Here is a 24690-nt window from a genome sequence, read left to right on the forward strand (position 1 = left end):
ATCAAGAACCAAATTTAATTATCTCCAACAGATTTTAAAGTGAAAATCAAGTAAGTGTGCCATTGGATCTTGGAGCACAAGCCATCTGTAACCCAATATCTAAGGAAACCCTTTTGTCACCAAACTAGAAGTTGAACTAGATATCCCAAGCAAAAAACAAAAAAATTTTTTTTTTTTCTCACATTTTCTGAGAAAATGGTACAACTACTTTACATTCTATGATGAATGACAAAGGAAATTTCCTGCTGCAATTGAAAGATATTGGTATCACAGGACAAGATGTTAAGATGAATGGGTCGTATACTTTGTGTGGGCTTGAGATGTCATGAATAAAAAGCTCGTGTTTTCAAGATTTATTTTGAAAGTATTATAATCCGAATTTTATTATTTAATAAAATATCTCAATTTTATAAATATTTAATTAAATTTTTAATTTATAATTCAAATTTGTATTCGAACCTTTGAGACTCTACTTGTTAAATATTCTATTAAAATAAATTTAAAATTAATTTTTATGTATATTATTAATACAAATTAAGTTAATAAATTAAAATTTAAAATTATATTTAAAACAATTAATAAATTTTAATAAGTAGTACATTAAATATAAGAAATTTATAAACAAAAAGTAAAATATATAAAACTTAAATTTTATATTAAAAATTATTATTTATAATCTAATTTGAATAATAAGCATAAAAAATTATTATTCAAAAATGAAGGATTGAACCACCCCTTGGTAAAATGCGTAGATCGGACAAGAATGGCTTTGTTTTTTCTTTTGATTGTCACTAAATATACTTTCCGTTGACAAGATCAGAAATCTCAGAGATTTTGCGTAACTAGTTATTGAATTTGCAGTGTTAAACAGAAGAGAGCTTCTGTAATTTACAATGGAAACAACCAAAAATAAAAGTGACAGATTAGCTGTCGAGGCATTGAGATTTGGAGACATCCGCTACCAAAGCAAAGCACGAAAATTGACTTTGCGACATTATTAACCAAAGCAAACCATCAAGATTTCAAGATGCATTATGCACAAACACATGCTGCAACAATCATGGACCCTCTTGACTGCAGCAACAGCAGAATCCAGATTCCACAGACGAGAAAATCTAGAGCCTTTTTTCTCTGAGATATTGCTTTCTATCAAAGAGTAGCCACGCACCTTCGGGCCCCCCGAATGGGGCCCTGGAAACCGTGAAACCAGGTCAATTGAACAATTAATATACAGAAACAAATAGCTAAAGCATATATTCCAATGCAATTCAGTGATCGGCAAGAGCAGTACGTACACCTGTATTGCACTCTTGATTTCTTTGCTTAGCCTTTAGAAAAGTAACTTGTTTATCAATAAGCATGATGTCGAGGCCCAAAACACCAAACGAGGATCACGCGTGTCGGATCCGACTGTGTTTTTGCTTTTGGTAAATGAAAGAAAAAGAATTACAAGACTGATGAAGTAGTTGAGACAAGACAATTGCTGAAGCTATTCAGAATCATGAACAAAAAAAAGCCCTAAAAGGAAAAGATAAGGAATGCAGGGAAAAAAGAGAGGATCAGATACTTCCATTTATGACTTCCATTCATTTCTTCCCAAAGCAGAATCACAGAAAACAAAAGCAAAAGTAACTCAATTTTGCACCTGTGAATCAGGAATTTACTTCAGGGTAAATGACCAGTCCGATTTTCTGTCTGAAGAGTTCAAGCAATTGTCTCTATGCTGCCTGGATTCTAGATTACCAATTCTTGGTGAAGTATGGAATACCAAATCTTCCATTTTCCATTCTCACTTTCCATATAGCCTCAGAAGGCCAAAATGTAAAAACAAAAATTAAGCAAGAAAGGGAAACAAAAATCAAAAAATCAAGCTAGAAATGTCAAACCAAACTGGTTGCATCTGGCAAACCTTGTTGGAGATCACTCTCTCTAGATCTAGCTGAACCCGACGCCGTACCATGGTTATTAGGCCTCTTTACAGTAACAGAAGCCCGGCAAACCGGACAATTGTTATGATTGTTCAGCCACATATCAATGCAAGTAGCATGAAACGAGTGCTTGCATCCACTCAACTGCCTTACTTCTTCCCCATCAGCAAAAACTGATAAACAAACAGGACACTCATTCCCAATATCTTTAGAATGAGTCTCTTTTTGGTACTTAACAGCTGAAACAGGCTCCCTCCTCCTCTCAATTACTTCAACGCCACTTCCACGGCTGTCCCTGGGAAGCTCCCTGGGGCTGTCGGGACGTTCCCTGGAAGTCCAAGGAGGGCACTTGACAGCAAAAAAGAAAGCATAGATTATAGCGGGGATCGTTATGACAGCCATTAGTGCAAGTATGAATTCAAGTGGGGATAAATCGACGCTTCTTGGTGAATCGGGGAAAGGTGGAGGTGGATTGCTTGACACTATAGATACGGTTCCGTTTTGATCTATAGGGTATATCTGGGGTGTTGAAGAGAAAGGTAACGGCGGAGGTGACCTGATACTAGTACTGTTAGTGGTGTTATCAAGCTGGGAAACTGGTGGTGATGCAACGAAGGACGGCGGTGGTTGAGGTGGTGGTGGTGGTGGCCTGATAACGGTAGGTGAGTTCTCCATTGATAAGGAGAAAAAACACAAAAGAAAAAGAACACGATAGTAAAAGACTAAAATCGGTGGCTTTTCAATTTTTATTCCAGCAGGTAAAGGAACAGATGGTGCGGTGGCCGGTAGCGTTGATTTGTTTTTCTGGAATTTTCAATAGCAATAATTGAAGGGAAAATGTGGGGTTGTGGGACAAAACTCACGTAACATCATGAAAGCAAAGCATGTTACTGGTTTATGAACTTTGTTTTTAAGCCGAAAAAAATGTTGACCCATTTGGTCCTTGTTTTATGCTTTGGACTGAACCAAAGTCAATACCTAATCTACTACTGGGAAAAAGAGGCCCATATTAAATGTAACCAGACCCAGTAGAATTCATGATCCCTGACCTCGATTGTAATGGGATAATCAGACCCAATTGAAAGCAGGCTTTGAAACCAGGAAACCTACTAATATACGTTTTCATCCTTAGCCTCGACAGGACCAGAGGATTGTCAGGGATTCTATTAAGATATATTTACAGAACATGCGATAATATTTTAATTCTGCTTGATCTTATCGACGAGTTTGTGCTAATGTTGTTAAGGGGCTTAAATTCAAATTTGAATGAATCTTATCTTACTATGATGAATGTTGGACTTTTGGGCATTAGAAACTGTTCTTAAGCTTTCTTCGTTTGAAGCGTTTGAAGTGTTTGACGTTTGAAACATGAATATCCAAGAGAATGAACGTGGAGAGGGAAGATAAGGGTGGGTTGAGGGCAGGGACCAAAAGTCATAGAAAAGAATGATGCTCTATTTATATCTCTTTTTGACATTAACGAAATATATGCATGTAATTTGTTTCTCATTCGCTAGGCATTTTATTTTCTCTCGCTTTGAGTCACTTCCAAGCAAAAAAAACAATCATTAATGAAGGGTAGCTAAGCAAGCTAGCCAGCTAGCTAGCTCCACAGTAAAGCCACCATCCATCTCATCATTTGAAAGTTACAACCCAAAATCCGGCAACCGGTTAAGTTCCATAGGTTGTGGTCCGTCAGAATCCGGCAAGGGCACGGCCACTTGCTCCGGAGGTGAAGTATCGGCACGACAGAGCGGGCAATTGGAGTGCAAATTTAGCCACGCATCGATACATGCCACATGAAAAATGTGCAAGCAGTCTGGCAATACCCGAATTTGCTCCCCTTCCTTGAAATCACTCAAGCAAACAGCACAAGTTTCTTCATTGCAATCCTTGCTGTATCTAAATATTGGAATTAACCTCGGCGTGGAAGGGCTTCTGATTCTGTCACTAGCCCTTTCCTGCTGATTACGTTCAACATTTTGGCTTGTATTGGCAGTGTCTACCACCTGCCTGCGATAGCAATTACAAACGGAGGAAACTAAATGAAATGTAGCAAACATGATGGCTCCGGCAATGACCCCAAGAAGGCCGACGAGAATCGGGTTCAATCGGAACCCTTGTTTACCTTCTTCATCCATCGTGCGAGGAATTGGGCACGGTTGCAGTACCGGTAGGAAAGTTTGGTGGACGAGTTATTATTGGCATTGATTGCTAGGCGACTTGACGCCATGTCTTTTATATACGTATATTGGAAAAATGTATGCTAACAAATCAAAGGCTTCACTTTCACTATCATCCTTTGACGTGGGTGGCACGGACATGGAAATGTATACGGTGGTCGGGGAGGAAACCACCATTTTTAGGTTCAGGATTTGGTACCAAAACGCCGTGTGATCTTAGCCTTCTGCAGGTCAAATCAATGACCTTCAAAAAATGTGTTACTTGATTGGAAAATTGTTTGAGTTGTATTGGCAAGAAAACAGAGTCAAAATTAGCAAGAAGAAAGCGAAAGAAACATTATCTTGATGACTTAATCCTTTTGAGCTAAAGACATTCCAATAAAATTATACAAACCCTTTTCCGAGGGACAAAGAAAACCTCGAAAATCAAAAGCAAAAAGTTGGTCGTTTTGCTTGATGCAAGGAAAACAGTTGCAGCAGCCGCTTGTTTTGAAAACCTTTTGTCCAAGATAATAGTAAATATCTTGACTCCATTAAAGGTATAAAGAGCACTAATTGATCAGTCATGAGAAGAGATATGGAAAAATGGGCACTTGGTAGATCCAAAGCACAAGTGGCAGTTAATCGAGAAAGTCGGTGACTTGCTGATGTTGATAAGAAGACTGATAACAATTGCTCAGCAGCTAGCCTACATTATTGCACATGGGACTGGAATATACCTATATAAGCCATGGCCCATATCATTTTTCTTATTGCAAATTACCCCAAGTTTAGCTACTAAATAAAGCCAGAAAATCATGATGCTAGGCTGCTACCTGCTTAACTAAACAATGCAATTTTCTCCTTTCATACTTTCATTGGTCAAAATCTGCTTAGTTGATACTGGGTATTTGCCTCTTTGCAGTAAACTTCTAATTGCTGCTAGTTCCAACAGAATGCAAATGAATTTTCTCGGTGAAATAGCATTGGCCTGTTAAAGGGGTAGTTGTTAAGGGAAGGTGATGTGCTGCTGATGCTTTCTTACATAGCAAAGTTCATTATGTTTGATTACTAAAATGCGAACAAAAGCAGCACCTCGATATGTCACAATATAGACATGTGAATCTCCTTGCAGCACATTAAACTTAATAAATATATGAAGCAATAGGCTAAAAGAAGCCAAGATGAAGAGAGATAGAAAACATATAATGGTCAAAATTCACCCACCCCCCCCCCCCAAAAAAAAAAAAAAGAANCTAAGCACCTGAAAATTTACCCCCTCGTGCATGTTGCCACGTGGACAACACCCATCTCAAAAATTTGGCGGGTGTTCCTCTCCCGACAACCCCCCCCCCCCCCCCCCAAAAAAAAAAAAAAACCCGAAAACTGCTCCACTGGACATTTCTTAATTCCCAATATTCTACTCCATTGCTGGCTGCTAGATGCATCAAATCACAACAAGGCAGATTGCAATAAACCCGTTTCCTGTGGGGAAAAAAGGGAAAGAAAAAGAAAAAGAAATGCAAATTTACATCCGGGTGCTTTGAAAGATTTGATTCCCACCAACTGATTTGATATGGACTATGATGTTGCTGTTCATATGTTAAAAGAGTTGAAAAAGTAAACACTTTTAAGCTTAGTGAGACGACTAGGATCCCAAATCTGACCAATCTCCTTCATGATCTCTATAATAAGTTGTTTCAATTATTGAGTTTTAAATAGTGAAAATTGTTTCTTTCAGATTTTTTAACATTATCTCACATATAAAATTTTCCTTTTGCATGTTGCAACTTACTTAATTATGCATTCTAAGTGACAAATAAGGCATCCCCAGTTAACCCTGTTTAGTTCTCATAGTGTTTAAGTATTCCACCACTTTAGGCATCTCGAATATTTAACTTATTAGTTGATGCATGATTTTTTTGCTTAAAAAATAAAATTCGAATTCACTTTCTCTCAATTAAAAAAAAAATACAAAAACTGATATTCTTTTTTTTTTGTTGACTTGTTTTGAGTTTTCTTCCTCAAGTAAATGTGTTATTATGTTGATTAGGACCCAAGGTTTCATATAATAATAATGAAAGTAATTCCTTACAAAATCAATTAAGTTGATTAAAAGCATATATAAATATGCTCTTTATATTCCTAAAATATAGAAATAAGTCACCATCTTCATAAATTATCCATTTGATAAACTATGTGTTGGATACAAGTTGCCTTTTCAAGCCATGAAGAAAGGCAACAGCATATGCCATATGGCATCCCATATGCATTTTGGACTCATTTACAAATGGTAACCAGATCCCATTTATTTCTTTCTTTCAAAGGTACATCATGACTGTCTATCAGTCCATATCCAAGGAAGGTTGCATCCAATTTCTCGCATAAATTAATTAACTTTGCATTTAAAAAAATATATCAAATTATAACCATATTTAAAAACAAATACAAAATTTTACATAAAAAATAATTAAAAGATATTTCTGATCATATTAAACTTTGTCTCTTTATATCTTTAAAAAGACATTTAACAATTAAAAATTAAAAAAAAACGTAACTTTTATGTATATAACTAGATGTCTGTATATATAAAAATAAAACAAATCACGCGTGTTATTATAATTATTTAATCAAATGATATTTAATACCTATTGGTCCAAGACAAAGCATGTACGTGTGAAAACAGTTCATATCCCTTGCAGCCGTTGCATAATAAGAATACATATATAGTATATATATATATATAACCAGGATTAGACGGCCTTAGACTTTTACTACCCCATATATTGATGTTGCAGAAGTCAAATTATCAAAAGCACCTTTCAGACATTTTGGCCAAGGCATGACTCTCCATAAATACGTATATATTAATATATTATAAGTAATTAAGAGAGCAACAAGACCCAAGGGCACGGCCCCACTTTCTATTTTTCCTCGTACGTATCTGAAACTAGAAACTACCGAGGTAATTTTCACAACAAGACAAGACAGGGGCTCTGAGCAAAGCTCCTAGGTGATATCTGAGCCATTTTTATTCATTTATAATGATGAAAGTAAGTGACCTTAAATATGTACTTTGTGATGTAAACAAACCCAATTTCCCTTTTTCTTCTTAGATAAGAAGATTAGGGTCCACCCCCCCCCCCCCCCCCCTTCCAATCATCAAACATTTGTCAAAACCATATTTTTGTTCCTCTTGTTAATGTTTAGGGTCATCCCGTTGTCTTAAAAGTGTGTATCCTAATTAGAAATCCAGTTCATCTGTCAAACTCTTTGTCTGTTTATGAAGAAAATAGAGATTTGTGGTTCTCCTTATAAAACCCAAGAAGGGAACAAAACCAAATCTATCCATATTTGGTACTGTTTGATCTTGGGTCAATGAAGATTAAAATCTTTCATACATATATTACAACCTATGAAATTCAAGCCTATTTGAAGATCTTTGTCTTGAATCAGTTTGCAATAGTTCATGCTCCGTCACAGAGTTATAAACATATTCATACAAAAAACTGTTGCAATGGCTGCAAATGTTGTGAAATGATTGAAATTCAAGGAAAAAAAATTCCACAAATCAAGGAAAGACAATGTGGTAAGCGTGGGAAAATTATATCTTATAAATGAGTGTGTTATGGATTTAACATTAATAAAAAATGAGATGAGTATTTTCTCTATTTAATAAGTATGTTTTTGAATTGAAATTGTCAATTTTTTTTAATTGAGAGAAGAAAAATTAAAATATTATTTTTAAATAAAAAATCACGAATTAATCAATAAACTAAATACTTAAGTATAAATTGAAATTATCATATCGTGATAAATGTATTAATTATTTAAATAATAATAAAATAGTACAAATGCATTATATGAACTCTTAACTTAATGATTTTTTTTATAATATTTGAAAATTAAAAGAAGGTTCAAATCTTTTTCTTACATGAGCCCAAACAAGAAGTTCTCAAAGTTAAGTGCATATTCACAACACTATAAAAGCAACCCCACTTTTCAGTAGAGGGAGATTTTTAGGTTTTAGGCAAATATTGGTGAGGTCCCTTTGTGAAAGGACTGATAGGCACACCCACAATCAAAAGAGTGGCAGAGTGGGAGAGTGGAGACACTTTCTTCTTTTGGGCTTAAGCATGAAAGGGAGGTTCCAATCACCATATCAACCCATGGAAAATTCTCAAAATAATCAAGGATGAGTGAAGAAAACAACAAAAGCAAAGATTTGTAAAGATATTCATTGAATAGTTATTGTTATTCCTCTAGATGTTAATTGCTTTTCTACTTCTTTTACATTTTTTAACAAATTGTACTTCTTTACCCCCATGGGGGGAAATTTCTAAATTTAAAAAATAAAAATAAAAATCATTTAAATAGATTGGTGGCAGAATATGTATCAATCTCAACTATTTGTTAGTAGAATGTGATAGAAATTAATTGAAAAAAAAAACCATAATATTAAATTTCATCCCTAATGGAAGCAACCCAAGAGACCCATTTTTGATATTAGTCTACAAATGTAGACTTTCATCTCTTTTTCCATTGTTTTAAATTAAAAAAAAAAACAAATTTTACCAAAAATCAAACAATGGGTAATGACATAATTTATGCATCCTGCGAAAATACATTATTTTCATAGAGAAGGTTCACTTTTAATATTAATAGATTTTAAGTGAATTAAGATAAAACCCTCAGGATTTGGATTATTTTTATTTTTTTAAAAGATAAAAGCTTTATAAAAAAATCCAATAGTGTGATAATGATAGGATTTATTAATTTAGTGAAATTATTTTGAATACTAATGAATTCAAGATGAATTTTTTATTATTATTAAAAAAATTGTCCCAAAACCATTGAAAAAAGAAAATTTTTATCTTCCATGCTAGTTAAGCTAGATTTTTTTAATTAATTTATCTACTTATTTATTCAAATTGAAAGTAGAAAGGGAAAAAATTAAAAGAAATACAAGAAAAAGTAAAAATCGAAAAGATAAGTAAAATCTGGTTAGAGGAGACTGTGGAGTATTGACCTCTCAAAAATGACGCGAGGAAAAGTGCACCGTTACCGTTACTTAACGGCGAGTTCAATCGGTGCTATCTAGTGTAGGCTTTTACTAACCGAACCTCTCTATATTGAGACGGTGCCTCACGGTTCTGTTTCCCTCTTCTCATTCACTTTCTTCTTTCTCCTTTTCTTTTTTTTTTCCTCGCTTCTCTGTTTGCCCTGTTCGGCTGTTCCTCTTTGCTCAGCTCTGTTTCTTTTTTTACGGCAAAACAAAGGAAGAAAACAAAATAGTGTTAAGCGTACCATAGAGGGAAGACAAGAAATAAAAAGAGAGATAGAGAGAAAGAAAGGGAAAAAAATGGTGGGTAAGGTTGTGGATGATGATGATTTGGTGGAGATGAGCATCATAATCGCTCATGGAGGTCCCTCTTCATCTCGATTCCTCGATGCTTATCCCAAAAGGTACTCTTTGAAGATCCCTTCATTTCTCTTCTAGAAAAAATTTCCTCCTTTCTTGGTTTTTCTTATCTTTTCAAAGTTGGGTCCTTTTTGTTAAACTCTTAAGATACAAATTTTTATCTTTTTTTTTTCATAAAAAGAGAAAATAAAAATTTGGTTTTTGTTCTTTTTGATGGATTTGATGTTTTTGATTCAGTCATTCCCACCTGTGTTTGGAGGATTTCGGGAGATTCTTGGGTTAGGGTTAGATATTGTCTTTCTTTAGCAGCTTTTTTAGAAAATCTCTTTCTGTCTCTCCCTAGGTAGAGATTGAAGAGATTTTTTGTTAGAAATATAGACTTCTTTTTTTCAAAACTGTATTTATACATGTTGTCGTTTTATTGATCTTTAGGGGGAAACCGGTTAGTTTTTCTTTTTAATGTTGGTTTTCTTGTATTTTTAATAAGTTGGGGTTATTGAATTGATAATTCTGTTAATTTTTGTGGGTTGTGTGGGGATTGTTGTTTTTTTTTTTTCTGATTGACAAATTCTAGGGTTTTGATGGAGGGGAGATCATGTGGTGATTGATTTGATGATAGTGATGATGATGATGATGATGATGATGAAGGTGTTTAAAAGGTTGTTATTTTGTTGAATTCTTTGTTTTTTGGGGGAAATGGAAAAACTCAATCCACCAGCAACAACACCTACCCCTCCCAACGGATAAGCTGAAATGGGAGATTCTCTCCTCACGGCCTTGTCAATGGAGAATCATCACCCTTCCACTCTCTTATCCATGGATTCAAGCGCTTCCTCTCATGACGAATTGGATTTGGAAATGAATAGGCAAATTGTTCTTTCTCGTCCGCCTGATATCAATCTGCCTCTCTCTGCTGAGCGTAGCCCTCCCCTACAGCAATGGAACTCTGACCAGTGTGATATTTTGGATGTCGGGCTCCATTCACAAGTTTATGAGACTGAGAGCTACCTCACTGTTCCCAAGCCAGGACGAAAATGTGCCAAGCGGGTAGATAGCATCTGGGGTGCTTGGTTTTTCTTTAGCTTTTACTTTAAGCCTGCTTTGAATGACAAATCGAAGGCCAAGATTATCCGTGATAGCAACGGTGTTACTGGTTTTGATAAATCAGATCTCAAGCTGGATGTTTTTATGGTTCAGCATGACATGGAGAACATGTACATGTGGGTTTTCAAGGAGAGACCTGAGAATGCATTGGGTAAGATGCAGCTTAGAAGTTACATGAATGGGCATTCTCGGCAAGGGGAGCGTCCATTTCCGTTCAGTGCAGATAAGGGATTTGTCCGATCACACAGGATGCAACGGAAGCATTACAGAGGACTGTCAAACCCCCAGTGTGTGCATGGAATTGAGGTTATTCCATCACCAAATCTCATGGCTCTTGACGAGGAAGAACAGAAAAGATGGATGGATCTTACTGCACGGGATTTAAATTTTACAATTCCACCTGAAGCTAGTGATTTTAGTTCATGGAGAAACCTTCCAAACACAGATTTTGAGCTAGAGAGGCCTCCTACCATAAAGAGTGTATCAAATTCCCACTCAAAGAAGCTGCTTAATGGATCTGGGCTCAATTTGTCTACTCAGCCATCTAGCCATAGCAACGGTGATGGAATGGACTTGTCACTTGTCAGCAACAAAAGGAGGAAAGACTTTTTCCCTCACGGAAGTGATGAAGATTTCATTTTATCTGTCATTCCTCCATCTGACCGAATTCCTGATATGGAAATTCACCCCAGTGAGCCACTCTGGTTGAATGACTTCAGTGGGGTAATGAAAAATGTCTATGGGCCTGTTACAGCTGCAAAAACTATCTATGAGGATGAAGCAGGTTACTTGATCATTATAAGCTTGCCTTTTGTTGATCTTCAGAGGGTTAAGGTCTCTTGGAGGAATACTCTCACTCGTGGTATCATAAAGGTATCTTGTGTGAGCACATCTCGCATGCCTTTCATCAAGAGACATGATAGAACTTTCAAACTAACAGATCCTGCTTCTGAGCATTGCCCTCCTGGGGAGTTTGTTAGAGAAATTCCATTGTCAACTCGAATTCCTGAAGACGCTAACATAGAAGCATATTATGATAGGCCAGGATCTGTGCTAGAGATTATGGTGCCAAAACTGCGGGTGATGCCTGAAGAACATGAAGTCCGTGTTTGCCTTCGCCCTAATCTTGGAGGGAGTGATCTCATGTTGAAATGAAGTAGAGCATCTATGGAGAATTGTAAGGGTAGTTGCTATGGTTGGTGCTTAATTGTTTTTACTAACTTTGTACCATACAGTGTAATCTATGAAACAGAATGTATTCTCTCACTTGTCTCTTTCGCAATTTTTGCTCGCTAATTTTTGTGGTTTTTTCTCCATGATTCTGGTTAGCATTTGACTGTAACCATAATATATTTCAGACTTACATTTGATTTATTTATAACGATACTATACCTTTTGGCTATTCAGCTCCTCTCTTAGTTTGGCTGTGTTTGTGGTAGCAATATCTCTCTCTAAGCACCTCTTGCAGCTTATTGAGTTTATTGAATGTTACTATCTGGACTCAATTCGCAGCTTGCTGGGTATTACTAGTATTTTGATGGGAGTTTGAACTTGCAGAGGAATGCTTCCTTGGCCAACAGATGATCCACTGATATTTCCTGTTTCCTTTCATAAGAATTTTTGTTGGATTTTCCAACTGCTCCTCTTGGGACATGGCCAGTCACAGGTAAATTCCCAACGAGGAAAAGTAGATGTAACCCCTTTTATTTGATTCATTTGAACAACCCCTTCAGCCACGGAATAAGAAAATGGAGAAGTCGACCCCAACCAGAAGGCGACATTGACAAGACTTGGGTCGTCTGGTTCCAAAAACAAGCTGATTTTGCTAGGAATGCTACCTAATACAGGAAGGGCAAAAACCTTGTCGAGACAAAAAAAAAGCCCACACAGTGATGACACCTAACAACCTTTTTATCTATAACAAAGATCTAAAATGTTATTTTGGGTATAAAGATCTGTGCTAATAAGCTATCGTGGGGACTAAGTCTGGTGGCGTCAGCCATGTCTTTTCGCAAGCGTAAGACTAGTTGGGTGAAATGTGGTGAGGAGAGGGCCCCCCCTCCCCGAAAGGGTCCTGGAGGGGTCAGGGTTTAGGCAAACTCTGTTGGTTAAAGAGCGCAAGGTCAAGTTTGGCGTCTGCTTAGAATGACAGACGCTTCTTCCTCTTTTGGTAACTAGCAACTTCCCCAATGTCGTACTACTACTTTATCATCTTACGCGCTTTTCTTTCTCATCCGCGTTCTGAGATTGGATTTATCTCATTCATCATCTCCAGTTAGTGACTCAACATGTCTTTCTGTTTTTTTATCTGTTTCTCCCTTTTTCTATTGTCGGTTAGAGATAAACTATTCTTTGTCTTCTGCTTCGCTTTTCCTTTCTCCTCAATCTGTCTGTCACAGACTCAGCAGCAAGTAGTGACAAGGGGAAGGCTATTTTTCTATCATATTTCCTAAAATATGTGAGCAGGAACAACTCCTATCAAAGCAGTCAATCAATGATAATGTGAGCGAGGTTGAGAAAAGAAAACCAAAATGGAGGAGTAGAATTTAGAAAGAATCGACATTTTGGGGAGAATTATTCAAAGGTAGATTTTGTGTATATATAAAAATCATGACTTATCTTTGTACTAAGTTTGCGTGCCGACACAGTGATAAGAAAGGAATCGTCCAAACTCCAAAAAGCCAAATCCCCCCATCTTTCATTTCCCCCGAGATTTTTCGACCCCCGGTCATTTAGTTAACGGTGGGGACTGTTAGAATATTGAAACGGAACTCTTCATTTCTATAAGCAAATTCGGCTTTTCAAATGAAAAGCAGCCACGAGAGCAGTTGGGTCAAATTTTGGGCATGAGCCATGCCGACTCAAAGTCCAAATCCATCCACAAACCCTTCTCCTACCAAATCCATTTCCTTATCAAAAACAACCCCACTCCGTGCGTACAACGAACAAGACACTCAAAAAAGAACAAACGAGGGGCCACGGCCATGAGTCCATGAGTGCCATTGGCCCACCGCCTCCTGTGAATCGAATGAACTTGAGAAGCACATGCGAATATCCTAGACGATTTTGCAACATAAGATTTTCCCTTCACGTGATTTTATTGACAATAAAAAGTAAAATCCCAGTGCCATAATAACCATAAAAAATGCAAAACAAATAGCCAGAAATAGGCAGGCAACGAAAGTCTTTATAAAAGTGCCTGGACCTGGCAATAGAATGTATAGGATGCTTAAAAACTGGCTTTAGACAAACTACTTAAAAGGAGTTCAAAGCCAGAAAATGATAGTTAAAACTCCGATTCAAAATACAAGAGAGAGAAAATATAAACCAAAGCCCTAACAGATTGGGGTAATAGAAGCAGATAAAAAAAAGGGCTGCTGAAATTTCTTAGTCCACTTCCTCAATCTTTGGGCCAGCACCGTTTCCACCAGCTGGGACATCCTCATCCATGCCACCCATGTCAGCACCAGCGCCTTGGTACATCTTGGCGATGATGGGGTTGCAGATGCTCTCCAATTCTTTCATCTTGTCTTCAAATTCATCTGCCTCGGCAAGCTGGTTGCTGTCGAGCCATTGGATGGCCTGCTCAATTGCGTCTTCAATCTTCTTCTTATCTGCTGGGGGGAGTTTGGCACCGATCTTCTCATCCTTCACTGTGTTCCTCATGTTGTAAGCATAGTTCTCCAATGCGTTCTTTGCCTCGACCTTCTTCTTATGCTCTTCATCCTCAGACTTGTACTTCTCTGCCTCCTGAACCATCTTCTCAATTTCTTCCTTGGAGAGCCTTCCCTTGTCATTTGTAATGGTGATTTTGTTCTTCTGCCCAGTGGTTTTGTCCTCAGCAGATACGTTCAAGATACCGTTGGCATCAATATCAAAGCACACTGTGATCTGTGGAACACCCCTGGGAGCTGGTGGGATGCCAGAGAGCTCGAATTTACCAAGCAAGTTGTTATCCCTGGTCCTTGTTCTCTCACCTTCGTAGACCTGGATCAACACACCAGGCTGGTTGTCGGAGTAGGTAGAGAAAACCTGCTCCTTCTTGGTGGGAATGGTGGTGTTCCTTGGAATCAAAACGGTCATGACACCACCAGCAGTTTCCAAACCAAGGGACAAGGGGGTGACATCCAAGAGCAGCAGATCCTGCACCTTCTCATTACCCTCACCACTCAAGATAGCAGCTTGGACTGCAGCACCGTAGGCAACAGCCTCATCGGGGTTGATGCTCTTGCAGAGCTCCTTCCCGTTGAAGAAATCCTGCAAAAGCTGCTGAACCTTGGGAATTCTAGTAGAACCACCAACAAGCACAACATCATGGACAGTGCTCTTGTCCATCTTGGCATCCCTCAAACACTTCTCAACTGGTTCCATACACTTTCTGAAGAGATCCATGTTAAGTTCCTCAAATCTGGCACGGGTAATGGTGGAGTAAAAGTCAATACCCTCGTACAAGGAGTCAATTTCAATGGTGGTTTGGGCAGTGGATGAGAGAGTTCTCTTTGCCCTCTCACATGCTGTCCTCAACCTCCTAAGAGCTCGGGGGTTACCACTAATGTCCTTCTTGTTCTTTCTCTTGAACTCCTGTACAAAGTGGTTCACCATTCTGTTATCAAAATCTTCACCTCCGAGGTGAGTGTCTCCAGCAGTGGCCTTCACCTCAAAGATACCCTCTTCAATGGTAAGAAGAGAGACATCAAAAGTACCACCACCAAGATCGAAGATCAAGACATTCTTTTCGCCGACACTGGTAGCCTTCTTGTCAAGACCGTAAGCAATGGCTGCAGCCGTGGGTTCATTAATAATACGCATGACATTAAGACCGGCAATGACACCAGCATCCTTTGTTGCCTGACGCTGAGAGTCATTGAAGTATGCGGGGACAGTAACCACGGCATTCTTAACTGCAAAGCCGAGGTATGCCTCGGCAATTTCCCTCATCTTCATGAGGACCATAGAAGAGATCTCCTCAGCAGCAAATTGCTTCTCCTCACCCTTGTAAGAAACAACAATCATGGGCTTGTCACCAGGTCCAGAAATGACCTTGAATGGCCACAACTTAATATCACTCTGAACAGAGGCATCACTGAATCTACGACCAATCAACCTCTTTGCATCTGTAAGGTAAAGACAAATTAAATTAGTTCAACCAAAACAAATAACAAAAAAAAAAAACTAACCAGAAAACTTCAATCTATAACCCAGTTATTCATACATAATAAACCATTCGAATGACCATCAAAGCACAAAAATCTTTTACTTTCACCACGTAACTTCACATACAGGAATTGTTAATTCATTTCAAACAATTGCCAATATGCAGTTTATAACTAACTTAGTTTAAGCGTAACGCGTAACTTCAATTAGAACGAGCACATATCCAATATTTTGAGCTTAAACTAAAAAATAAGAAGCTAAGTTATTACTAATACGTATTAAGCAAAAATATTGACCACACAACGTATATAATATTATAATTAAACTAAGTTGTACACTAAGAGATAATAAACGCAGATCAATAAAATTTCAAAGATTAAGACAATAAACAATTAAACGAAAATTATAATCATCAAAATAATAATTTTCTTTAATTTTAAACGGCTCTGTTTAAAAGTAAGAGTCAAGGTCAAACAAAACTATGACTAAAACTAAAACTACACAATAACAGATCTAATAATCAAGTCAGAAGCTCTCATTTATTGAAAAGGTAACAGCACCTTAAGTTTAAAATGAACGAAGAGAGATTTAGATCTGAACTAAAAAGTCAGCTCAAGCTACAGCGATGCCTTATTAAATCTTAGCACTCTTAGCTCGTAAAGTTCAGATCTGTATTTTTTTTTTCTTAACAAAAACTAACCGTCGCATAGATCTATCTAAACATTTCCAGATCCAATCAAAACACAATATCTAAACAAAACAGACGAAAGCAAATTTCAAAATTAAATGAAAGAGTCGAAGCTTACCGAAGACAGTGTTCACGGGGTTCATGGCGACCTGGTTCTTTGCTGCATCTCCAATCAAACGCTCGGTATCTGTAAATCCAACATAGGACGGCGTCGTTCTGTTACCTTGATCGTTAGCTATGATCTCAACACGATCATGTTGCCAAACGCCAACGCAAGAATAAGTGGTTCCGAGATCGATTCCGATCGCTGGACCTTCTCCTTTACCGGCCATTACTTTCTCTTCTTTGGCTGTGTCGACGAAAAAGAATATAAAAAACGAAAGGAAGCAAAAAAAATATAGAATAAAAGAGAGAAACAGCTACGCACAGCTAGGGTTTCAAGTGGCCGAGCAAGAAGAAAAGAGTTGGTTTATATAGAGTTTTTTTAGTCTTGTTTCGAGAATGTTCTAATCCCTGGACTCTAGGAACCGTCCGATCTTATAAATGATTTAACGGTTCTAGATTGTATTTTCTTATTTTGCCGCGAGTGTACGGGGGCTTTTAAATACTCGGTTAAAATTATCGAGTAAATTCCTGCCACGTCTTTAAAATGAATAGTGTACAGAAATTTGATGGGATCTAGACCGTCCGTTCAGAAATCTCTCAGGTTCAATGGCTGGAAAGGGTGCATGAACCAGGGGCGTCTTGTTATGGCTGTTCTCATTGGACTGTCACCGTCCAGAAGATTCTACGGAGACAAAGCTAAAGGAAATTCAAAGACTTAAACTTTTGTCTTCGTCGGACAACACGCAAATTAGGATTGGGGAAAAGACGTAAAAGGACACCACGAATGGGCCATGTTCCTTTTTGGTTCACGTGATGGAATTGTTGAAGGAAGTGTTCGGAAGTTGCTAAAATAGGAAAGTTAGCTGAAGAAAATGATGGGTTACAAATGTATAAATCTACTTATATAATGAAAAATGTTTTTTCTTTTCTCGAGATATTTACATGTAGATGTAAATGAAGAGATACATCACAGATGTCCGCTTTTATTTACAATAACTTAAAATTAAACTCCGAATATTTTTCAAAACCATCAAATAAAAATAAATTGGCATGCTATTTTAAAAAATATATAAATTATTTTAAAAAATTAAAATAAATCTTCAATCTTTTATTATATTTAATTAAATTTTTATATTTTTATTTTAAATCAAATAAGTCTTTATAGTTAATAAATTATTAACTAACATTATTGAAAATGTCACATATCATCTTTTATTCACATAACATTAATATAAATAATAAAAAATATAATATAATCATGTCATCTGTCATATCAACATTCACTATAAAATATTATTATACCATATCAACATTATATTATATAAAATAATAAATAATATTTTAATTAATATTAATTAATTAATTATAAATTATAAGAATTTATTAAATTTAAAATAAAAATAAAAAAAGTTATTAAATATGATAAAATAATAAAATTTATTTAAAATTTTTAAAATAATTTAATAACTTATTTAAATATTATATCATATAAATTTTGTCTACATGTGATCCAATATCAAATCATAATCGTTACTTCATCTTCTTAGCCATAAAATTTTAATGGCTAGAGAAGCACAAGTGAAATTAAGATTAAATGCCTCGATGACACTTTGGAGCATCTTTTCCGTCAAGTTGCCAAAATCAAGCCTTGTAGTTGTTGCCAAAATCAAGCCTTGTAGTTGTTGCCAAGTTGAAACGAATAGAATTGTCTTGCGTCGTCTTGGTTTGTGGTTAAATTTTGCCCATCAAATTGTCAAATTGCATACTTATTTGTCACAGTTGGAGACTCAAGCTTCGATCCTCCATGTTTTCTGACCAGTGGAGTGGAATTTGGGCGCTGACACATTTCCCGTGCCCATGTATAAAAATTTTCTCCTTTGGGCTGAGATAGGACGCCCAGCCAGGGCCGGCGAGCTTGTACACAACAGACATGATCAAACACGTTGGTGCCCAATGTGTTCCACCAGGCCCGTTCTGGCCGAATCAGTAGGCAAGAATTCATGACCAGGCCGGCTGCCCTGCTCATTATAAGTTCCAACTCAAAACTTTGATTGAATTGTCAAATGGTAAGTTAAACTGCTAACTTGGATGATAGGTTTAGTTCGCGAATTAAAATAAAAATATTATTATGCATGTAGTTTAATTGATAATAAATAAAATAAAAATTATTATTATAATTTATTACAATATTTACTTAGTAAAAATAATTTTAAAATAATAAAAAATAGAAGATAAAAAGATAAATTTATCTTTTATTATAATATATTTTTTAAAATATTTTAAATTATTAATTATTAATTTTTATTTATAATTTAAATATCATTATAATTAAAAGTATTAATAATTTTAATTAATTTTTAATTTTAAAAATATTATTTTAATAATATATAATTAAAATTTTATTTTTTATTTTTTAAGTTTCTTTTATTCTCTTTTGGCCCACCATTGAAGATGTGACCAATGTAACGGTGCGTCGATCTGGCATTTTTTATGGCCAAGCCTAGCTACTAGGGCATTAGATCAACATTTCTTGGTGGTCGAATTTGACCACTAAGGCATTAGACTGGCACTCAAATGGTTGAATCTGGCCATGGAGTATCAGATCTAATTAAAAAGCACTTGATGCTTAGATTTGACACTGTTCGTAACCAAATTTGATCGTAGATGCCAAATTTAGCATTTTCTCAATTAGATTTGGATGAAGAGTTCTAGATTTGGTCCTAAAATTGCCTCTGTCGGTGTCGCAACCCTATGATGGTGGGTGAAAGATTAAAAAAAAAAAAGGAGAAATGTAGAAATTGAAATGGGGAGAGAATCGGAAGAGAGAGAAAAAAACAATGTTTTTATATAAGTAAGATTGTAATTTTTCAAACTTGTAAAGGGTATTTTAATTTTATCATTTTTAAATATCATAAGGGTTGATATTAGCTATTAATTGATTTTATGTGATTTTGAAGAATAGAGGTTTCAAAGAAATGACTATTCCTTGAAATATTTGGCAATCAAACGGACAAACAAATATTTCTTAAAAATAGAACCTTTCCTCCAACCAAATATGCAGAGTATATAACCAAATAAATTAGATTTTGTATAATCATATTCGTGTTATAATTGTAATAACTTATTAATGGTACCAAACTATTTGTATCTTATTTGGATTAACAATTTTAATTTATATATGATAAGTTTATGCATATTTTATTAATTGTATAAATAAATTAACTCGTACTAGTACTCAATATAATTAACTAACTTAAATCCATTTATAGGATTTTTTATATTAATGTATATAATATATTTAAATTTGTTAATTGCATTCAAATAAATTAATTGTGTCGTGTATAAAAAATTTATTTTTTCTTTTTGAACGAATGTTATTTTATTTATTAAATTTTTTAATTTAGTTAAAAAATAATAAAATTAGCGTATTTAGTAAAATATTATTTATTATCAATTTTTACCGTTTGTAAATAAATTAAAAAAATAATAAAATTACACCTATTAAAAAATAATAAATTGAATCCCATAAATTTAGACAACATTTCCATATTAAAATAAATAAAATAGCTTAGCGCGGTGACTTTATTGTCTGCATATCAAAAACCAAGAACGTACCTGACAATTCCATCGGCGAGAGAGTGGGCTGCTGCACTCACCACATGGAAGCTGTCACGGTATCTGACAATTCCGTTGAGCTGGAAGCTAAGCGCAAAGAGGACTCCTCTTGGCACCCGTGTCGAGTTTCTCTCAGGTCAGTCCCCCTAGTTTTTTTTTTTTTTGCTCTGGCCCCATTTCTTTCTTCTTTGTTGTTCCCATGGAGCTGTCCTTTTTCACCATTTTTGGGCAACATTTGTCTCTCAGTTATCAAATTTTCCTGTTCCATTTTGAGAAACAATCATGGGTTGTTTTGTGAATAGTGGGTTGATAATTTCCCGACTTGAAGATATTAGTGATCATTGGTTTTTATTTCATTCATTCAATCAGAAAGGAAAAGAAAAAACAAAGAAAAAAAGAGACAAGATTTCTCCTAATACAATTATTCAAATGTTGCAGGACAATCTAGCCAAAGGGCTTTAAGCTTGTGTTTTGAATTGGCTTTTGTGCTTAAAAAATGGGTTGCATTGATGATCGTATGAGTAATTTGTTTGGATCCCTTTTAGAACTATGATTCAATATTGAAATGTTTAGGTTCATATGGTTGATATCTTTGCTTTTTACTATTTGTTTTTATTTTTCTATTTATTCATTTTATTGCAAAAAAAAAAAAAAGCGAGAAAGTATAAACCCAATGGAGCTTAATGATTAAGTATGACTTCTGATTTCATGCACAGCTCTTCTGGAGATAGTCTGATAGTAAATTTCGGAAGACAGGAGTTGGACGATATGCTTTTGCAGAAGGAAGAAGTTCTTATGCATCTTCGCTTTCGTTCTATGCCTCTTCAAGTTGATGACTGTTTCCACATTGACGAAGGTGAACGTGTTCTTGCCGACCGCAAGTCACAATTCAAGATCCTCTTCCATGATGCTGTGGTGGTAAAGGTCCACTTCCGTCTTCACCTAACTAATAAATCTGCAAGACAAGTATCAGGGTCCTCAATGATGAAGCAAAGTAGCATTCTCATGTGCTTTAATATATTCATTCGGTATTAAGATTATATCCATGATTGTCAATTGAAGTAACATCACTATATTTGTTTGTAGAGATAAGTAGCATGTAGCTATATTATTCGAAAGGCCAGGTGCTATGATGAGTTTACTTTTCTATGTGGTGTGAAACGTCAAACTTTGGTCTAGATGATAATGAAAAGATGATGGCTGATATATGAAGCCCAGGTCTCAAAACTTATAGTGTAAATGTTGGTGAAAATCTCATTAAACTTGTCGAGGATTAGAAATCAGCTATGGTATCTGATATGTCTTTTCCACAGTTTAAAAAAATGATATACTTGGTTTAACCATGGTGTCCTTTGAATAGTGTACTTTAATCTGGTTCGATTGAGGTTTAAGTTTATATTATGTGAGTTGCCTTTAGCACATCTAAACTGTTATGCTTGTTCATTTCTTATCCCAATTTTCATTATTTGCAGGTGGACAGAGTACGACACTCAAAAAGGGGCTGTAGATGCACTTTCATGATCAAATGGCTCGATCAAGACCTTGAAGGACAAACCTTTACCTTGCCATCAAGCTCGATCATGAAACTTGCAACCAAAAGTATCAGTGCCCATCCAATCATCAATAAACTCTTAAAACCAGAAAAACATAGAGGTTTATCATATTCTTCTCCTTTATTGACCATTCTTGAGGGAACCGATTCTGAAATAGACCTTAATAAGTTGCTACAAAAGCAAATAGAACAGATTAGCAATTTAGCTGATGCATCTAAGAAAGATTTTCTAGAGGATATTCCGTGGAGAAACAAAGGTAAGCATCCTTGCCATTGACATTATCTGAAGATATTGATGTGGGGCTTTTCACCAATTTGTTTTACATTAAACATGGTCCATGCAAATAATTATGACTGGGTTCATCTGTGTGCTTTGGTTTTTTACTTTTGCTTTCAGCATATTTTACCTGACATGCTGAACCTTATAATTTATTTTTACTTGTCCTTGGCAATGAACTGAGACATGGCTCTATCTGTTAATATTCTGGTTGACTTTTACTGCCCAAAGTACATCTGACTTTTGTCTGTTTCTTTACTGATTGTAAATTTCATTTTTTTTGGTAAGGGAATTGGCGATTCTGTCTCAATGGCTCTCACCTTTCCTATTTCCATCCTTCCTCTGAAACCCCCCACCCTCTCAACTCCGCCACCAATCTCCTTTCAGTTCCCCCACTAAACCCAAAACCAAGACCAACCCAATCCCTGAAAATGGCCAAAATAAAGACAATTCTGCCTTAAGACCAATATTTTGCTAGCATTTGATAAGTGCTATTTATGTCTTTTTGCATCTGATGATTTTAGTGGTTTCTGTCTCTGGTATAATGAGCATTTTATGCTGATATAAGAGCTGTTAATGTTATAAGTGCTCATGTCCAGTATTTATTCTACACAGTGAGTTCCATATGCTACAGCTCACAATAAGTCAATGTCTTATATCTTTTTGCAAGTAGTTAATGTGACCCTGTCACTAATTCAGGTGTTAACAAGGGACAATCACCTCACAAACCTGCCGCTGAATCCAATGCATGTGTTCCAGCTGTTGCTGATCACCATAATCATTTGAAGAGAACAACTCGGAGTACAAGGAAACTGCAAATAAATATAGAAGCCAAGAATCAATCAGGCCATACTATATCCATGAAAGAAGCTTTCATACAAAGTAGGTCTCATCTAAGCCCTCTTGCTTCACGTGCAGCTCTAGCATCATCCCTGTTAACTGCTAAGAAGTGTCTTGATATGGATCTTAGTTCCTCTATGACTGCGAGCATGTTTATGAAGGGTAAAGATTCCTCAGATGTATTGGCTGTTTCCATTCCACTTGTTTCAGAAGCTTCCCATGCGATATCACCACACATTTCAACCCAAGGGGATGCTTCATGCGAGCCTCAACCTACTAAACCTTCCTCTTGTATACCAACTAAGGGTTGGGAAAATGAAAATAAGACCTCAGATGAAATTAACTGTAATGCTGAACAGAGGACCTATTCTCCTGTAAAAATTACTGCTGAAAGTGTTACCTCAGGAGTTGCTACCTCGACTGCTGAGCTTCCAATTTCTAGAGCTAAAAAGTCCTTGGTACATGCAAATTTTAACGCAAGCTCTACAGCTCCTATAAGACTAACTCGCTCAGCAACACGGAAAGGGGCTGTGATTCCAAACAATTGTGTCCAGGTGAAGATCTGCATTAATGACACAAAGAGAAGGATGCCTGGGAATAAAAACCAGTTAAGTCGTTCAGCAGTTTTCCAGGGAAATGAAAATTTGGCCAATGAAGAGGAGAACAACTCAACTCATATTATAGATTCAGATTCATCTGAAGGAAACATTGCTGCTCCTGATCAGAGCAATGTGGCTACAACGAAAAGCACATCAGAAAAGATGAAAGCTGCCCTTACACCATGTAATCCTGAGATTCATATCCTTACCAAGGAAGGCAATAAAAGCTGGGTTGTACACATGTTGTGTTAGTTGTTAGACATGTCTATTTAAGAAAAGCCTGTAACTGCAATACTTACTGTTTGTTATTTTGTTGGTTTATAAGTAATTTGCTTAGTGAATATTTTCTTAATTTAAACCCTTGAAATGATTCTAATGCTGTGGAATATATTGCAGGCAAAGATATGGACAGTGGTAGGAGTAATCAAGGCCAGAAGAGAAAAGCAGTTCATCATATTAAGCAAGACCGGCGATTTTCTCCTCGAAATTTTCTACCTCGCACTCGCTCTCAGAATAAGGCCCAGCCTGGGAAGTATAGAGGAGCCATTAGTAGTTAATACTTACAGAACTTATATTTCTAGCTCCAAGTGTAGCAGACATCAACTCTCTAGTAGAAGTTAATTGCTCTATAGATTGTAAAGAAGGTTGAGAATAATATGAAGATGCTGCAGACTAGCTTGCTTGTTAAATGATTCTGAGTTGCTTCCCTATGAAGTGAATCTGCTATCTTTTGAACTAAGCAATGTGTTTATTCTTTTCCATTTTCATTTTTGGTGTGTGATGCTGAATTGTTTAATGGTTAAGTTCACAGCAGACTGGAGGGTCTGTGCAGAGTAAAAGTCCTGAATCCCACTTTCATCAGTATATTGCTGTAAGATTGTTTTTGTGTTTCCTATGTTATTAGATGCAGTGAAGAAGGATATGTTTGCAACTAAAAAGGGCTCAATCAATGATTAATTTTAAGTACATCAAAATTTCCTGCAGCAAATTTGAGGCTGAACTTCCAAGTGATGTACGTGCTATATTTAATAATGCGTACACATTTTGCTTCCCTGGTTTCCCCTCCTTAAGGGCGAGGGAGCTCCGGCAACCATATAGCTTCTTCTTCTTCTTTTTTCAACTATTGTCAACAACTTCAATACGTAGAACCTAAAGTGGATGAGGGAAGTTCATTAGTTTCTAGAGGGTGTAACATGTTCCTCGAAATACTTTCATATTCACAAACATTCAAGTATGCATGCATG

At 36.1% G+C, this 24690-nt stretch overlaps 5 protein-coding genes across 10 annotated transcripts; 2 read left to right on the forward strand and 3 right to left on the reverse strand.

Annotated features, from left to right (window-relative positions):
* Positions 1366-2809, reverse strand: LOC18597778 (RING-H2 finger protein ATL33). The gene has a single exon (XM_018121809.1). It carries the CDS (start codon positions 2601-2603, stop codon positions 1881-1883), a length of 723 nt encoding a protein of 240 aa, XP_017977298.1. The 5' UTR covers positions 2604-2809; the 3' UTR covers positions 1366-1880.
* Positions 3366-4436, reverse strand: LOC18597779 (RING-H2 finger protein ATL39). The gene has a single exon (XM_007026988.2). The coding sequence runs from the start codon at positions 4067-4069 to the stop codon at positions 3575-3577; it is 495 nt and encodes a 164-aa protein (XP_007027050.1). The 5' UTR covers positions 4070-4436; the 3' UTR covers positions 3366-3574.
* LOC18597780 lies at positions 9249-12018 on the forward strand. Its single transcript, XM_018121954.1, has 2 exons — positions 9249-9556; positions 10087-12018. Exon 2 carries the CDS (start codon positions 10266-10268, stop codon positions 11769-11771), a length of 1506 nt encoding a protein of 501 aa, XP_017977443.1. The 5' UTR covers positions 9249-9556; positions 10087-10265; the 3' UTR covers positions 11772-12018.
* Positions 13763-16919, reverse strand: LOC18597781 (heat shock cognate 70 kDa protein 2). The gene is made up of 2 exons (XM_007026990.2): positions 16577-16919; positions 13763-15730 (listed from the first exon to the last, which is right to left on the reverse strand). Exons 1-2 carry the CDS (start codon positions 16788-16790, stop codon positions 14004-14006), a joined length of 1941 nt encoding a protein of 646 aa, XP_007027052.2. The 5' UTR covers positions 16791-16919; the 3' UTR covers positions 13763-14003.
* LOC18597782 lies at positions 20130-24310 on the forward strand. Of its 6 annotated transcripts, none has more exons than XM_018122453.1 (5): positions 20130-20314; positions 20895-21162; positions 21651-21987; positions 22707-23693; positions 23843-24310. In XM_018122453.1, the coding sequence occupies exons 1-5, from the start codon at positions 20223-20225 to the stop codon at positions 24001-24003; spliced, it is 1845 nt and encodes a 614-aa protein (XP_017977942.1). In that variant the 5' UTR covers positions 20130-20222; the 3' UTR covers positions 24004-24310. The 6 variants fall into 6 exon arrangements, with proteins under 6 accessions (XP_017977942.1, XP_017977941.1, XP_017977944.1 ...); XM_018122452.1 differs by having other exon boundaries at positions 22707-23677; XM_018122455.1 differs by having other exon boundaries at positions 22707-23663.

Source organism: Theobroma cacao, chromosome 5, assembly GCF_000208745.1.
Source record: "Theobroma cacao cultivar B97-61/B2 chromosome 5, Criollo_cocoa_genome_V2, whole genome shotgun sequence".
Taxonomy (NCBI): domain Eukaryota; kingdom Viridiplantae; phylum Streptophyta; class Magnoliopsida; order Malvales; family Malvaceae; genus Theobroma; species Theobroma cacao.